Source organism: Geospiza fortis, unplaced genomic scaffold (genome assembly GCF_000277835.1).
Source record: "Geospiza fortis unplaced genomic scaffold, GeoFor_1.0 scaffold264, whole genome shotgun sequence".
In the NCBI taxonomy this organism is placed as follows: Eukaryota; Metazoa; Chordata; class Aves; order Passeriformes; family Thraupidae; genus Geospiza; species Geospiza fortis.
Window position 1 is genome coordinate 115,675 of NW_005054332.1, and position 17,049 is coordinate 132,723.

The 17,049-nt window shown below is 39.6% G+C and overlaps 2 protein-coding genes across 2 annotated transcripts in view; one reads left to right on the forward strand and one right to left on the reverse strand.

Moving 5' to 3' along the window:
• The first annotated feature begins 3,132 nt into the window (after positions 1–3,132).
• On the forward strand, positions 3,133–11,162 carry B3GAT2 (beta-1,3-glucuronyltransferase 2). Its single transcript, XM_005421678.2, has 3 exons — positions 3,133–3,343; positions 10,433–10,581; positions 10,724–11,162. Exons 1-3 carry the CDS (start codon positions 3,178–3,180, stop codon positions 10,808–10,810), a joined length of 402 nt encoding a protein of 133 aa, XP_005421735.2. The 5' UTR covers positions 3,133–3,177; the 3' UTR covers positions 10,811–11,162.
• Positions 11,163–11,274: 112 nt separating this feature from the next.
• Positions 11,275–17,049, reverse strand: part of SMAP1 (small ArfGAP 1) — a 64,031-nt gene continuing 58,256 nt past the window's right edge. The window contains exons 8-10 of the mRNA XM_014307292.2: positions 15,486–15,654; positions 14,527–14,858; positions 11,275–12,251 (exon numbers count right to left, since the gene is read on the reverse strand). Coding sequence (XP_014162767.1) covers positions 12,117–12,251; positions 14,527–14,858; positions 15,486–15,654 — 636 coding nt within the window. The 3' untranslated portion in view covers positions 11,275–12,116. The remainder of the gene's footprint in view (positions 12,252–14,526; positions 14,859–15,485; positions 15,655–17,049) is intronic.

Genomic DNA, 17,049 nt, shown 5'->3' on the forward strand with positions numbered 1-17,049 from the left:
TACATAAATACAGCCTTCACATATCAGTATGTTAACTGCAGTAATGCTATTCTCAGAAGATTAAACAAAATATTCCTACTTTCATCTGCCTAGCATATCCCAAGGCTGTGAGGTATTTCAGAATTAGCATAAATACTGGTCTAGATGTGCTCTTTCAGCTTTTACTTAAAAGGATTGCTGTATTCTTGACACCTGCTTATTTCATTCTTCAAAAATGTAACCTGTAAGAATAAAGTCACCCAAGGACAGAAGTAGGAGCTCTGTAAGGGGTTACTTGCATCTGACATGTGATGGCTTTACTGACATAACACACAGACACTGAGACTGACCCAAGATTATTAGTTTAAAACTTCTTGGGTCATTTCATGCTGGTTTTATGAGGTCAGTGACATACACAGTGTTTTGGAAAAGCTTGTCAATGAAGAGTATCATAGAGTATTAATGTAAATCCATCTGGTTCTGCCAGCATAGATGCTGAGGCCACTATTGACCCAGTTCAGAGGTCCTGTGTAGCCTGGCTCATTTTGCAGTACAGCTGCCCAAACTTTTACTGTGCCCACAGGCAGGGCATGGGTGCACTGTGCTCTGGCCACTCTCCTGCAGTCAGAGAATGCCTGCCCTTGTCTTGTGGCATTCTGAGTTTAGGTACAGACAGTTGGCACAGGATGGCCAAAGTACTGCAATTCTGAACACTAATACTTTGTTCAGGTATCCACACCCTCCAGGAGGTGTTAATGGCACCATGTGTGTTTATCCTGTGGTATTTACTGGTGTAGCACAGTTGGGTGAATGTAGCTCGATGGTGCTGTGTAGACATGTCCAACAGGATGATTCCCTGTGTCCATGTCTGGTATCTTTGGATGTTAATATAAACATGCTGTTAGCAAAATAAGCAAAAGATATGTGTCATTAAAACCAGGGCTAAAAGATCTTCATGAGAAGGTTTGGTTGATGTCCATACCCAAATAGCTAATTGCTAACTTTGCATTTCCTACATGTAGGAGTGGGAGAGATTGGAAAGTCAAACATAAGCAGAGAGAACAGTTGCAGGTAAATACATTTATCAATAACCTTAGAAAGATTCATGGCAGCCTCTCACTGGCAATTAACCAGGCAATGGCTTGGAGAGAATCCTTATCACAAGAATTCCCTATATTGCCAGCTGAATACATACCCTGCTCTTATGCACTATGGGCTGCTGCTACTGAGTGAGGTGCTCTATCTAGCTTCCTGCAACAGTTCTTAGGGTGAAAGAGAGGAATTTTGGATAAACAAATCTGAAGATAAATGATTGGAGGGAGAGAAGGTGTATGTCTCTCTTCTGTGTGTGCCTACATTTTTGTGGATTTTTAAATATGTATTTTACACTTTATGTGAAAGTTCTAAGAATCTGCTAATGTTTCTAGCTTAGAAATGTGAGCCATCACTGACGTGATGTCTTTGTTTTTTTCTGGTGTGACTCCTGTGAGTCTTGATGATATGCATGATAAATCTTTCACCTTGGCAGAGAGAGAGGGAAGTGTTTAATATTTAACCAAGGTTGTCTTTTACTTCAGCATCCATCGATAGGGGACTGCAGTTACAAATATGTAAAACTGTGTTTGTTTTTGCTGAGAAGAGTGCTTGGAAGGGAAAAGGGATAACCTTTCCCAAAGGAATAAGTTTCAATTACAACAAAAGACGAGACTGTTTTTAGAATAGATCAAATTAAGCCCTCATTCCACTGAAATAGTTTAATACTTGTTTCAATAGAACCACATTTAGAGCACAGTAGTTAAAACAGTGGCTTTTGAACCAGTGTGGTTAAGTTGTGCAAGTTGCCATGTTGATGCCCTCGCTTGCTCGAGTTCTCACGCCAGACTGTCTGATTTTCCCATGGGGAGCAGTGTGTCAAGGTTTGTGCCATATTATCTCCTGTTTACTGGACAAAATGGACCACTGAACCAGTTATCTGAAGTCACTGAATCAGACTCATAATCTTTACTGTTAGAAAAGACCTCCAAGATTGAGTCCAGCCTTTGTCTGAATACCACATCAATTAAACCATAGCACTGAGTGTCATATCCAGTTTATTGAACACTTTTAATTGGAGTGTCATATCCAGTTTATTGAACACTTACAGGGACAGTCACTTCATCACTTCTCTGGGCAGCCCATTCCAATGCCTGACAACCCTTTCAGTGAACAATTTTTTCCTGATGCCAACCTGAACCTTCTCTTGCATAGCCTGAGGCTCTTTCCTAATGTTACCTGGGAGCAGAGGCTGACCCCCACCTGGCTCCACCCTGCTTTCAGACAGTTGTAGAGTGGTAGGGTCCCCCTGAGCCTGCTTTCCTTCAGGCTAAGCACCCCCAGCTCCCTCAGCTGCTCCTTCTAGGACTCACTTTCTACACCTTTCCCCAGTTTTGCTGCCCTTCTTGAAGTGACTCCCAGTCATGGACACCTCTTGCTACAGTCATTTTTTCATACCTATGGCTTCTTCTATGCTAGATAAGGATCAAACTTCCAGTTTTGCATTTAGTTAATTTGCATCACTAGAAAAAACTGCTGCTGGTGATAATAAGCATCCTGCCTGGCCTGCTTTTTGTCCTTTTCAGAAATTTAGCAGAGCTTTTAAAGGGAAAATACAGAAGTTAAAAAAACCTTAGCAATCTTTTTTCATGAATCCTTAATAGATCTGAGCTGCATCTCAGGTCTGCTGCAGTAGGAAAGAGTTGTGTGTCATCATTTCCTTTATTCAGTGCATTTTTAACAAGTCCCAAACTAATTGTACTTGTCCTAGTGAAGTGTGTATTAATCATTATTATTATATTTTCTCTCACTGAGTTTCTACAGTATCTCAGCTATCTATAGACATAAGCCCACTGCCAGAATGCTGCAGTCTTGCAGATAAAAAAGATCTACTATGCCTTTGAAAACCCAAACAAACAAGAACAAAACCCCGTGTTTTTTCACAGCTTTAAAAACTCCTCGTATAAAAGATACCGTGAATAGGGCATTTAAAGTAGAATTGAGATGCCTATGGACTACAGAGCGGGAGATTTCATGAAAATGGGTGGGCACCCGCAGGTCTTGGGCCGCAGTGTGTGAGCAAGAATTGCCTTTGGATTCCCAATGGTGCTGAGAGCTGTGGGTGTGCACAGCCCTGGCAGGGAGCCATGGGGCGGGCAGTGACTGATGCTGTGCTGCCTCTTGCAGATGCGGACGACGCGCAAGGTGTCCGTGTGGCCCGTGGGGCTGGTGGGCGGCCGGCGCTACGAGCGCCCCGTGGTGGAGAACGGCAAAGTGGTCGGCTGGTACACGGGCTGGAGAGCTGACAGGCCCTTCGCCATCGACATGGCAGGTGAGGCTCGCTCATGGTACATCAATGCTTCCATTTCTCTATTTAAGCAGCTTCTTAAACTTCTGAAGTGCTGGCAGAGTGTGCAGCCCTTTGGCACTAACTATCCTGGAAGTTGAAGCTTGTACATCTTGTCTAATTAATTTCCTGCTTGGTGGTATCTGAACTAACTTTAATTTGTTTTTATTTTTATGTGGTAACTTGGCTTTTATGTTGTATAATTTGTCTGTCTGAAACAAGTTAATTGTATATTAATTCATCCTAGCAATTCTTACAAGGAGTCCCTGCCTGTCATTTTGTCATCAATCTAAACCAGGCAGCATAAATGCAGACCTTCTTAGACCTCATATTGTAAAATGCTACTTTATCATGAAATTATTCATGTTGCATTGGTTATTTGGAATGACAGTGATAACTGTAGATGGATATAGTTTGAAACACTGGGCTTAGGGGAAAAATCACTGACAGCTGTTGCCTGGTAGAAGAAGGCAGAAAAGCTTCAAAATGAATCTAATCAGTCTTCTGCAGTGAAGTTTGTACACCACACAGCTCTGTCTTGCTGACAGTCCATGCTTAGACTATCTTTTGTATACACTCACAACTGCCACATGAATCACCACAGGTCACAGGTCCAATTTCTGATACAGGAGAAGCTGGTTTCCCAGGAAATGATACGGTACTTGCACTTAGACATCTACTGTACTCAGGAGGGAAAAGTAGGAATACAAGGGTGTGGAGGGATAGAATGTAAGAGAATAGTGCAGAAGGTAGTCTCACACCTGAGGAGTTGCAGCTGTACTAATCACCAAAGATTAGAAACAGGCCTGCCCTTAACAGGCCACAGCTGTGTCCAATAATGATGAGTGCTATAGAAGAGTGGGTTAGCTGGGTGAGGAGAGATGGAGGTTGTTGGTTGTGCTGTGCAGGAGTCAGTGCTGCAAGGAGCTGCCCATGAGGAATCACTGAGAAGGTATGGGAGATTTACACTAAGATGACAACACAAGGGTAAGAATAGGGTACAAATAGCCACTTTTTTTATCCTGATACCCCAGTGTTTTGAGAGAGGGAAAAGGACAGTGTACAGTTCTTTCTCATCTTAACAGAGTAATGTTACATTAATTGAAATTATTGATAAAAATATGTACAGTATTTACAGCCCAACTGGTTAAAAAGAGTAAATAAAGGAGCACTAATGGTTGTTATCACCTCAAAGACAAAAAGGTTATCAGGTGAATTTTTCTGCACTGTAGAGGCATTTCACATCAATGCTACCACCTGGCATAAAAATAAGTATTTGGGTGTTCATATAAAGGCATTCCTCAGGGGCAAAGCCTGAAACCATCCAGTGTGTCAGGGGCTGCAGCTGTGTAGTTGAACAGTCCCTGTAGATTTACAGATGCACACTGATACTGGACTCCAGAAGGGATTACTGATGGCATTATAAAGGTGAGAGCATGGTCCATAATTCATCAGCAGCAGGCAGAAAGCCGTTACACAACATCAGCCAAGGGACTCTAACCCAGACATGAAGATATACATGGGAAGTTCTTAAGCTGTTTACCTTGCAGATGCTGGCTAAATCACTGGCATGAGGGCAAAGCAGGTCCACTAGGAGCATTCCCTGCTTGTGCTTTGACCAAAGTCATGTAAGGGAGGGTCATATAGACAAAAAAAAAAAAACAAAAAAAAAACAAACCAAAACTTTTAGATTACAGGAAGTTAATGCACAACCACAAATAAAGAGTTATTATTTTGCAAGAGAACATTTATTAGCCTTCAAAAATACTGAAGAAATTGAATTTCATTTTTAATTTCAGCAAGGAGAAAAATGAATGCAGTGTAGACTGCTAAAAAAATGATGTGGAATTTGCATCTTCATTCCCCTCAGGAATACAGTGTCAGGGCACAAACAGAACAGAACTGCAAATCCAGAACTCCATAGGTGTCTGAGCAGGTGCAGGATACAGGATGTGTGTCAACATGCAGTTTCCTACCCTTGCCCTTCTCTCCTGACTTCCCAACAGACCTCCAGGGACTTGCTACCAAACTTAAGTCCATGCTTAGTCCATTGCTGGCATTTTTCCCTATACAAGTAACTTAGGTTATACCGAATGCTGCACGTAAGGAAGATCAAGGATCTCTTTTAAAAATACTGCCATGCAAACAGGATGGTGCATACAGTAATACTGATATGGAGATGTATCAGCTGTCTACAGTTAATGTTCTGTACCAGTGTCCCAATGCACTGGTAAGGAGACTCCATCTGGTTTAGTGAACCATCTTTCGCAGTGATTTTCACAAGAATTTGATCATGAGGCTGGGTATGGACAGAGTGATGGCTTAAAAGGTTTGGGATCACCAATTTAACTTGTGGCTGTTCAGAGGAAGCACATCCTTAACTTTAAGCACATAAAATTCTTATTCTAGACAGCAAAAGACAAGGCTAAATTCAGGTCCTGCTGATTTCATCGGGCTCAGCTCAGTGACCCTAGCTGGCCAACCTCCCCAGATTCTTTGAAACACGCTTACTCATGGCAATCACATTAGGTCAGTTCATTAAACACTGGTTATTTATTTTGAGAAATCTGTGGCTGATACTGCTATTCTCCAATGCTAAACTGGATTCAGAAAGCAAAGTAGCCATTTCCTGTGTTGCTTCTTGCCTGGCAACCAACACACCATACAAATTAGTTCTAGTATTTCCAAAGTTCTGCTTCAGTTTTTAATTGAGGGGGGCTCTAGAGTTTGACACAGACTTGCTTACCCTTGGAGAAGAAAAGTGAGAGAGAAGGTGGAAAGCAAAAACTATGTTATTTAGTATGGATCTGAATTCAAGTCTTCTATATTAAATGTTGTTTTACTTCTGGCCTGTTCCTTACTGCTAGAATTTTGGATCACTCAAGAAAAAAGATTGTGATTCTCCTATGTGAAGGCTGTTCAAGAAGGCAGATGCTTGCTTTGCATTAGCATTCCAGGAGCTACTTCAGTCATAGATATTAATATGTGACTGTAAATCACTGGGCCAGCAGATTTTGGACTTTGGGTCCAGAGCTCATCCACTGTGCCCTAGGCACCTCTGCTAGGGCCTGAGCAACCACCTTTTTTATTGTATTTTCTTAATATTTTGCTATAGTCCTGAGATCTTCAGTACATCTCATGTTTCTTAGGGTTCCCTGAGCAAAATGCCAGTCTATTTGTGGCACTGCAAAACATGGCATATTTTGACTGAATCTGAAAGAGCCACTGCTGGAAGTCACAAACAAAAAAATTTTAAGTGGTATGGCAGCCAGCGCTCAAAACCCCCCACCAAAACAAAACACCAGCCTCCCCTCCCATCCAAGGATAAATACTGTTTTAAACATTGAGCTTATAATCAAGTGCCTCTTTCATGGTGAATTAATCAGCAGATGCCTTTGATCCTAACTACAAAACCTCCTGGTTAGACATCTCTGCCTTACTGCAAGCCAAAATGTATGCCACAGAGAGAACAAAACTTGAAAGCCACAGAGCCCAAGCCAAAGGTGGGACCTTGATCTATGTGGAAACCAGCACATCTGTTCCAACATCAGCACTGAGCATTAGCATTTATACACTCCAGAAATGATCAACACTCAAGTTTCTAGCTTGCCTTCAGCTACTGTTCTACCTAGAACATCCAGGAAGCAATGGCATTAACCATGGCAACAAAATCTTTAAACCCTGACTCAAGTTTAACTTGAATGATGAAGAAAAATAGTTCTGCCTTTTAACAGAAGCCATTGGTCTAACACAAGTCGAGGTGTGAATTAACAGAAACAGCTAACATTGAAAGAAGAACAGATGTAATATCTGCTGTCTCCCAGGTATCTTGTCCTCCAACAAATTAATTCCTATCTAGGTGGTTCTTTAGCCAATTAGATTTAATTTATAACCTTGCATTAAACACCTAAAAACCCCCGAAACACCTCTTCACACTCCAGCTATGAAATTGTCTTGTGGCATTTCATGTGAAGTTAAGCCCAGTATGACCTTGTAGGAATAATGAATAAGTAAAATAACTGTATGCATGTAAGCACTGTTCAGTTATGTTACACTGGAGACAGTAATCCCAGATAAATCCCATTTAGTGATAGAATTCAAAACAACAGTGTCTTTTCATCTATTAGCACAGGATCATTATCTACTGAGAGAAATAATTAGTGCCAGTCTGGTCAAAACTTGAGCTGTCTCTTCTATTTTTGACACCAAAATGACACATCTGATAAAGTCAACTTAAAGTTGTCATTAGAAAGTGGTTTGCTCACAAATCCATCTTACAAAATGTCATACATGTGAAAATAAAGCTGTTATAAAGCAGAGCTGAAGAACTAGAGAGCCAAGAGATAAGTCTCCTTGGATTATTTTACCTTCTAAAGTTGCTGCTTTATTGGATTCTTTTAACAAACAAAGGCTGCATGGACCCTGACCAAGGAAACAAACCTTAGGCCAGTCAGTGCACAGTAGCCCACATCCTTGCCACCTGCAACACTCAGTTTATAATTTAACTTTTACTTGATGGCACCAATAGTTTTCACTGCACCCTCAAAATGACAATTTGCAATAGCATGGTAGCAAGGGCACGTGTCACATGCAGGGGCCATGGCCCACTTGAACATGTGTATGTAGGAGAAATCCAGCCTCAGAACTCCATGCAATTTTCTCAGCAGAGGAGCAAGCCTTGCAACAAGAGAAATTATGAGAAATTAATGTATGGATAAGTATAGGCTATGGGTCCAGGAAGCCCCACTGACACTGTAAAGATAAACAGCAGAAAATCTGCATCTCTTCTGCTTAGAGTGAGGTTATTTCTGTGCACTAAAATCTAGGACACTAATTTTGGTGTTTACTTCATTTTCTTCTTTATGCATGGGTAGCTTGAATCTTAAATATATTTAAAAAGAGCAGCTCACACAGCTGAAAAGGGTTCAAAAAATGCCTTCCCATTAACTTTTTGTTTTTGAGCCCAAAATTATTAAAGCCCAGTTGCATCCAAAATTTATTGTTTGTTTTATTTGAGGAAAAAAGGCCAAAAAAACCTAACCAAACCCACTAAACTGAAGCAGACTGTTTTGTTCATCAGTACTAAGTCTCTGGTCCCATTTCAAGGTGCAGCAAGCTGGCTGTACATACTGTCTGTAGCTGAGGAAGTTTAAACTCTCACCCTCAGCTCTTCCCAATGATTACATTTGGCTACCAAGACCACTGGGATAGAGCCCACCTTGTGCTCCATCATGGCCAGGTTACAGGGAGTGAGAAGAAAGACTGCACTTCAGGGTGTGCGTAAGCCCTGTCCATGCAGACACCTATTCTCTACCCCAGGCAGGACAGGATGTATAAAGCTGCATCAAAGATATAGTGTATAAATGTTTTCTGTGTCCATCAGTGAATTGGGACCTGTTTACATCCAATCCATCAGAGTCCAAAGCCTTACTGAAAACAAAACAAACTTCCTGGTGTCACAGACATTTCTTTTATGAAAATTCCTCTCTTAGGATTTCCCTGCTGAAGCTGAGAAGTTCAGCAACCAGACACAATAAGTTATCTGCTGCTGTGGAATGTAACAGGTCTGCCTAGATCGGCCCAGTTAAGATGTTTGGAGTTGGTGACCAATCCAGAACTGAGATCTCTGACACAGTCCGAGAGAGCTGGTTTGTTATTCATTCTTTACTTTCTATTGTTAGGTAGCTAGCAGCTTCTAGAAACTCTCCTTTCTTTTTCCTTTTAGTATAGTTCTAATGTAGTATGTATATATCATAAAATAATAAATCAAGCCTTCTGATCATAGAGCCCATCTCGTCTCTTCCTTCACCCCAAAAACCCTTGTGACCACCGTCAACACCTGGTGTCTCCTTTAGCTTCCGACAAGCAAGACCATGATAAAGTGGTTTCAGTGTGCCTTTACGTGATGATGTAGTAATTACTTCCTTACATTTTCCTCTTCAAAAGGCTCCCATAAAAGTCACAGATACTTTCAAGGAAAATACAGCAGCAAGACATTTCTATTAAAAGAGGGTCAGAATTACATTAAGTTATAGAAAGTTATGCTCAATTTTAAACTGATAAAATTTTAATAGTGGCTTTAGAATTAAATGTTCTTGGAGTTTTCCAGAACTGATGTCAAAAGTGTTACTATTTGTGTCATAAAGGGACAGCTGGAACCACTCTGAACTGATGAAGAAAGGATTCTTTGGTAGGCTTAGCAGTCAGACAAAAGGAGTTAGTTACAAATACAATTTTTCTTTACAAGTCTATCAGTTGAGTTTTTGAGTCATAGTTAAAGAAGCATACATATGACTGAGCATTGCTGAAGGAAATTGGGAGAGTTCTATAAAATAATGGTAAATTAGAGATTCATGGGAGCTTCTTCAGAGAGGGTGAGTTTGTTCAAAGCAGTGATTTCTCAGTTTGCAGTCTCCCTTCAAGGAACCTGATGCATGTTAGCAGAGAAAAGCACTGCAGAGAGGTGTGTACACTGAATAAATCCTTTGAGCTGTGCTGTGCCACGCTCAGACCTGCTGAGACTGCCTGGCAGACCACTGGTGCTGAAAGTCATTCCCAAGGCAGAGCATTAGTATTACTTGTCTTTCCTCAGCAAGGCTGTTAAAAATCTACAGGCTAAAGCTATCTAAATATCACAGTTGTAACATGTTTTAACCTTTTTTCTTGACTCTCACCTTGATGTGTAGAATGTTTGTACAGTATAAATTTAATACATTTTATTTTACTTATAATTGAGTTTTATTTCTTAATTAAAAGTAGAAAGGAAGAATAACCCAAGATTTTAGCAATACCTGAATTTTCAGGCAAGAAAGCATATATTACCTACATGATGGGAAACTAAGATTTAACATGTTGAAAATATGGTGCAATTAAAAATAATCTGATCGTATCTTAAGGGCAAACCAAAACAAAACAATATAATGTAGGATGTACAAACCTACCAAATATCATCTATCCACATAATCAAATTTACACATTCTAAAAAGAACATGGGAGATTTCTAGGCATAACTGCACAAAAATGTAAGGCCTAAAGGTTTTTCTCAACCTTTTTCCCTGTCTCCCTCTCTCCAAGGATTTGCTGTGAGTCTTCAAGTGATCCTGTCACATCCCAAAGCCGTATTCAAGCGTCGTGGTTCTCAACCAGGAATGCAAGAATCTGATTTTCTGAAACAGATAACAACAGTGGAGGAACTGGAGCCAAAAGCAAACAACTGCACAAAGGTACCGATTACCACACTTTGTGAAAAGCTTTCATTTCATGTCATCTCTGCAGATGACTTTACTGACACACATGGTAGTCTGTACTTTGTGGAAAGCTTCCATCTCTGTAGATGACTTTACTGACACAGAAGGTGTTTTCCAGGTTCTTGTATGGCACACCCGAACAGAGAAAGTGAATCTAGCCAACGAGCCAAAGTACCACCTGGACACAGTGAACATTGAGGTATGATGGGGGGACAGTCCCACGGCAAGAGCAGGACAATGGACGCTCCAGCGCGTGCTCCGCTTTGGACAGCTAAGGTCATCTGCTTCTGCCTGAGACCTGACAGACTTCTGTGGAAACAAAAGGAAGCTTTCAGAGACTCTAATAAGCAAATCAAGTGGGTGTGCTTTGTTCTAACTTGTCTGCATGCATTTCTGAACTCTCAGCTTAATAAACTGACACTTACCTTTGTTTTAATGCTGTTTCACATACATAAACATGGCTGCAATGGAGTATTTTCAAAATCATTATTTATGTATATACTTTTTGTATTTATCCAGCTTAATGGTGTAATTATAAACTGATTTTAACTCACAAACTATTGGTCTAAATATCTGTATAAATGGATCCTCCAAACTGAACATGTTTTACTTCATTAAAAGTAGCAGTCAAACAGGTCATACAATAATGAAATAAAAAACCCACAATAATTTACGGATTTATCCTTTTAATATAGGGAAATAACATTTTATCATTACGAGGCACCATAAAATGTAAACACAATCACTGTCATAAACCTGGATCTCTCTGCAAGACAAAATATATCTGTTCACACTGAGTTACCTTGAATGCATATTGTGCTGTCAGTTCTCTTAACACTGTGCGCCTGCCTCCTGAGCCAGGTCAGAGACTTTACCACAGGAAACTCAAATGCATCAAATGCTCATCTTTAGAAGAATAAACTATTGATTTGTAGAACTACAGTAACATCCAGGTTTATCTTTCTTTCAATAACCACATTCCCTGTTATGCACACCATAACAACATCACAGTGAAATGTATGATGAAACAAAATTTGTTTGATACACTAGAAAACATTGCTCAGTGATACATTTACATTCTATTTATATATGATTAAACATTTGTTCATACAGTACCTTCTACAGGATTACTGGGTAATTTTGGGGGGTTGGGGTTCATATTTTTGGATATTACTAACATGATAGCTACATCCCTTATATGCAAACATTTGATCTAGAATTTTGAGGGAAAAATCAGTATGTGGTTAAGCAGCTTCTTAATATGGTCTATGAAATCGTATGCATTGTATGAAAATGCTTCCAATGATGTACAAATATATTTGATCTGCTTTTCACTACATCAAATTTAAATCAATATAGACCACAACACGGTCAGTCAGTTATATCCTTAATCTGAACAGCTGGGGAAAAAGAAAAAGAATATATATGTACATGGAAGGAACAGCAAAAGTAAATGTATTTGAACAAGGAATGTTAGGTGGCTGTTCTGGGAAAGATTTCTATTGCAACTTTCATTTCCACAGTTGTGTGCTGAGAGTCTGGCCAGAGGAGCTTCCAGTCCATCCTGCGGCTGTGCTGGGGGGCTGGCCAAAGCCCATCACGTTGCTGGAACTGCTGAGGTTCATTCCAGCCATTTGCTGATTCATCTGCAAAGCACACACACACACATGAGCCTGGTTAGCAGTGGCACTGAAACACAGCATGCTGCAAGCCAAAAGCAGTCCTGCCTCCAACCAGCCACCCGGTTACAAGTACATTTCTCTAAAAATATTTCTCATTAAACAAAAATATTGACTCTAAGTGTCTAAGCATTTTCTCATACTATCAGCTTTTCTGGAGCCCTTCAGCCACCAACATACACCAGCTGATGGGCTGCAGCACTTGGTGTATGTGTCACATGAGAATTGACAGCATGTGAAGGAGGTGGCCAGTGTGGCTGTTGGTAAAAGTTTGCTTTCACAGTTTCAAAGCTAATGAACAAAATTGTAGTAACTGCAGTAAAGAAACAGCAAAGCCAGTAATATAGTCTTGTCTGCACTTGCAGTTCCAGATTTATTTTTTTTTCCAGCAACATTTCTTTGGAGATTTCATAATCTTGACTACATCAGTTTTTACAGAAATTGTCCATTTAGGTGACAATCAACAAAGAATGAGGTAGATTTATAAACTTGAGTATTATCCAACCATCCTTGCTAAAGAATCTACTCAAGATACTGTAATTCCTTAAAAAACAAGTAAAATAATCCACATGAAATTAAATTCACATGAATTTAACATCTAGTTAAAGGTGGGAAAGAATTAAAAATTCAGCACATTCACTTCAGAGCTGCTGCAAAACTATTTGTAGTCTTTACAAATATCTAGTCACTGTAATTTTAAATGCTCAATGTCAAAATGAGTTTAGGAGCAAAAGAGCATTTGGAGCAATTAATAATCAGAGCCAATGAATAGAGATGTTGGATAAGTAACATTTGATTCAAACAAAAGACAGCACTAGGTAAAAGTCAGAGTTTATTTAAACATGAGCAAACATGAAACACTGGTGAAAAATTCAAGTAAACTGCAAACTAGTATTTCAGGATAAAATTAAGTTCTGTATGCTTTCACACAGAACTGTGTATCTGCAGAAAACAAGACACCACTGAACCTGGAAATACAAAAAAGGCCGATAAAAACATGAACGCAGTGGTTCATCTCTTCTGGAGCAGAATTCTTAAGGAGCAGACTATATAAAACGTTATCTGGTAAAGCAAGCTCTCCCCCTTTCAACTCGTCAGAGTTTAGATCTGAGTTCTGCAGACTGTGGAATGTCATCATACTGACAACATCTGATGTGCAAGGGGTACAGGAACATGTGAAGAACTTGTCCAAGGAGCCAAGTTTTAACATGTAATTGATAAGAGGCGAGACTTTAATTTCAAAGCTGATATGGGTCTTTTTAAAGCTAGCTACCTATGAAAAGACTGCCACCAGTATATCCATGGATTTTTTTGATCTGACATTTTGAAATTCTCACCTTTAAGAATTACTTTTCAAAGCAGAATGACAGCCTGTATTTTCAAACAGGGGCTGTTTTATCCATGTAGGCAATGCTGTTTACCTTCATAAATGTTCACACCATAAAACGGAGCAGAACAGTAAAAATTCATATCATCCAATTTAAGTCAGTCACTAAGGCTCTCTTCCTGCATTACTAAGTAAGCAGCATGGAATTATTATATTGTTATCATAATACAAACAATAGTATAAAAAAATAGTTGCTATCATCCATGCTGAACTCCAAGGGAATAATTTAAGTCTGATCCCTCTGCCTCACCCTGCCCCAATAAATGCTCAAATAGTTGATTTCAAGATGTTTCCTTGGAAAATGTACAAATACAGTACTACATGTACATTAACCCTTCTAGAGAATCTTTGAAACCTGTTTAAAACATAGGATGGAAATGCTACAGATAAATAACAGATGCACCTAAGCAAATTATCTTCAGGAAAATGTTAAGAGCAGAAAGCATCCACATCCCATCAAAATTTATCCTGAAATCTGAATGAAAGTATTCATTGTTAATGGCTATCCTTGAGTAGTTAAATTCTGCTTTTAGTTATAAGGCTGTGTTCCATTTCAAAATTTTGTAACTCTACCTGAGCTAAGCTTTTTACTTGGCTAGCTCTGATGGGAGGATGATAAGAGCTATGGAAGCAGAGTACTGAGTTTGGTCTACCTTGGCAAAATTATTCTCTGCTTTCGTAGTACTTATCTTTCATTGAACTATTCACTGGTTTGTTAACGTGCCTCTGAGCAGTTTACAGTCCAGTAGTCTTTAACTTGGCCACACTTGACCTTCCTCCTACAGCCATACATTTTGTATCTGAAAAGCATCATTCTTCCTAAAGCACTCTTGTCTGGGAATTGCCAGTCTTTACCTGAGAGAGGTTCCATTGAGCTTGTTGGTTTTGTTGCAATCCATACTTATTTTGTGGTGGTGTGACCATCTGTCCCACCATTCCACCTTGAGGTCCAACGACAGTTTGAGGAAGTCCCATCACACCAGTTGGTGCAGTACCAGTAAATCCATTGGGCACTCCCACTCCTACCATCACGCCTGTGCTTTGTCCCATGACTGGCACTGATTGTCCCATCATGTTTCCCATCATCCCAGTTGCTGCTGGCACAGGAACTCCCATGGCTGGAAAGCCTTGAAAGTGAGTTGATGGTTGTGTGGTAAATGGCATAGAAGACGAGCCCATGAACATGCCTGTACCAGAGAAGGGAAGATTTCAGCAGAAGTGTCTTGTGATTTTCCACCCCCATCCCATAAGTCAGAAGTGCACCAAAATGATTGTAAGTATAACTCCATCCATCTGTATGTCAGTGCTGCTAATTTAGCTTCTGGTAAAAGCAAAAAAATTACTTTAAAACTCTCAAAGGAAAGGGACTCGCCACGAGCTAAACTGCCAAGAAAGTCTGGCATCCCTGTGGTGAACCAGAATCTTTCAGTTGCTGTATTGGAGGTCTTTGTGTTCACACAAACACAGCTAAACCAAAGCTCTGACAGTTCTGCAGGGATCCTGACAGACTGCTGCCTGCACACTGGAGACTCAGACCCTCACTGATTAATTGCATGGCAGAATCAGACTTCAAATCTTTCAGTAAATTGTACACTTGATAACTTGAACAGCTATAAATAAATTAAAATCACATATATGTTTTTCTTTAGCATCCATATTACATTTCAGTAATTTTTCTCAGTTTTATAAAAGCTGAAAATAAAAACCTTCATTTGACTATAGTTTAGCGGGTATCTAACCTTAGCTTTATACTTGTACTTTTCTAGATAATGATTAAAATAGGACTGCACAGAAACCTTCACAACATTATTTACCCGGAGCATTTTGCTGCTGCATTGTTCCTGTGCCATACAGTGATAAAATGGAGTCTTTGGAGAGTTGTTTCTTTGCTGACTCTTCGGATTTTGTTGTTTGCTCAGTAAATAGATCAAGATCCCCGGCTGCTCCAGACAAGGTGGCAGCTGCTGGTTTAGTGGAAGTGCTCTGGGAAATAAAAGACAAGACAGACTACTGAAAGAAACCAGCAAAAGATGATGTTAAATATTTGCTGTACAGCCTTTCCCCTCAACTTAATAAAACATCATTAATTTACAGAAACTAAGTGAATGGGAATTTAAAAATATGTGGTATGACTAGAGACAGAAAAAAGCAGTACAGGCAATATGGAAAGACCTTCAGACCAGATGGAGGTTACAAAACAAAGAAAACTAAATCTTCAACCAGCTTCAGGGCGTACACATACAGATTATTCATTCCTGTTGCTTCTGCATTTTTCATCAGTGAGAAGCATAAATCAAGAGCTAGAGTTAGATTATGAAAAATAATTAGGAAATCAATAAGGAGATTAAAATTCACATCTCATTAATCCTCTCATAGGCAGAATAGATTAGAGAAGAGCTAAAACAAAAGATTAAGTGCTTTGAAATGTATCTTTAGAGAAAAGGCAAAATTTTGCTTATCTACTTCAAGTAATAAAATTTCTAAAATACATTGTTTATAATTGGCTTAAGAGTTCTGTAAGCACATTTCACTTATTGAGAAAGCATAATTATCTAAAACTTACTGCAATCTACAAATGAAAAACTAAAATACAGGCAGGCTGGCAGGATTTGTACTGCTCTTGCAATAGAATGTTTTGTAAGCAAATTACATGCAGTCTCTCAGTGCTGTTATGCTGCTGTTCCTACCCATACAGTTCCATGAGGGGGCTTTCTTGGGGAACCAGGCAATACGTAAGTTCTTGTTATATTCCTTAAAATCCACAACTCATCCTGTTACCAGTGGGAACTTCTAATGCAAATCAACTGCATGTACAATTAAAAAGAGCCAGGACTGCAAATCATACTTAAACTATGGCCCTATTTAGTCCAGCTAAGTGATCTCCAACTGCTTAGCATATACCTACTGCACCCACAGCTTGCATGAGTTTCAACTCTTCTCCATACTAAAGGAAAATCTTCCTTGGAATACCACTGTCAATGAACTCAACATGTAACCAGGTCTGTTTATTGAGATACCCAAGTTTAGCAGACAAAGGACACCACAAAATACACAGATACGGAACACTGCTACAATCTTCCTTAAAGCAACTATCTCCGACCTGCTGCTTTTGCTGGTGTGCTGCTGACTAAGCCCTGAAAAGTCCACTATGGTCACACTGGATTTGTTACAAACACCACAACACAAATATTCAATATGCAGCTTCAAAAAACACATTAAGTGTATGACTTCTGAAGTGCTAAAACCTTTAGCATAAGGCAGTGCCATAGATTAGGGGGAAAAAAAACCAGACCAACACAGAACAATTCTGTTACCAGCTAAATTTGCAAGAAACCAGCAAAAGAAAGAACTATTGATGGCAAAAAATTTCCAAAACTG

Excerpts from the sequence above, each read along its gene's own strand:
- B3GAT2 (XM_005421678.2), top strand. The coding sequence starts at position 3,178 with ATGCTGTGCTGCCTCTTGCAGATGCGGACGACGCGCAAGGTGTCCGTG. Across the intron at positions 3,344-10,432 it reads CTTCGCCATCGACATGGCAG|GATTTGCTGTGAGTCTTCAA; the intron begins GTGAGGCTCGCT and ends CCTCTCTCCAAG. Across the intron at positions 10,582-10,723 it reads AAGCAAACAACTGCACAAAG|GTTCTTGTATGGCACACCCG; the intron begins GTACCGATTACC and ends GGTGTTTTCCAG.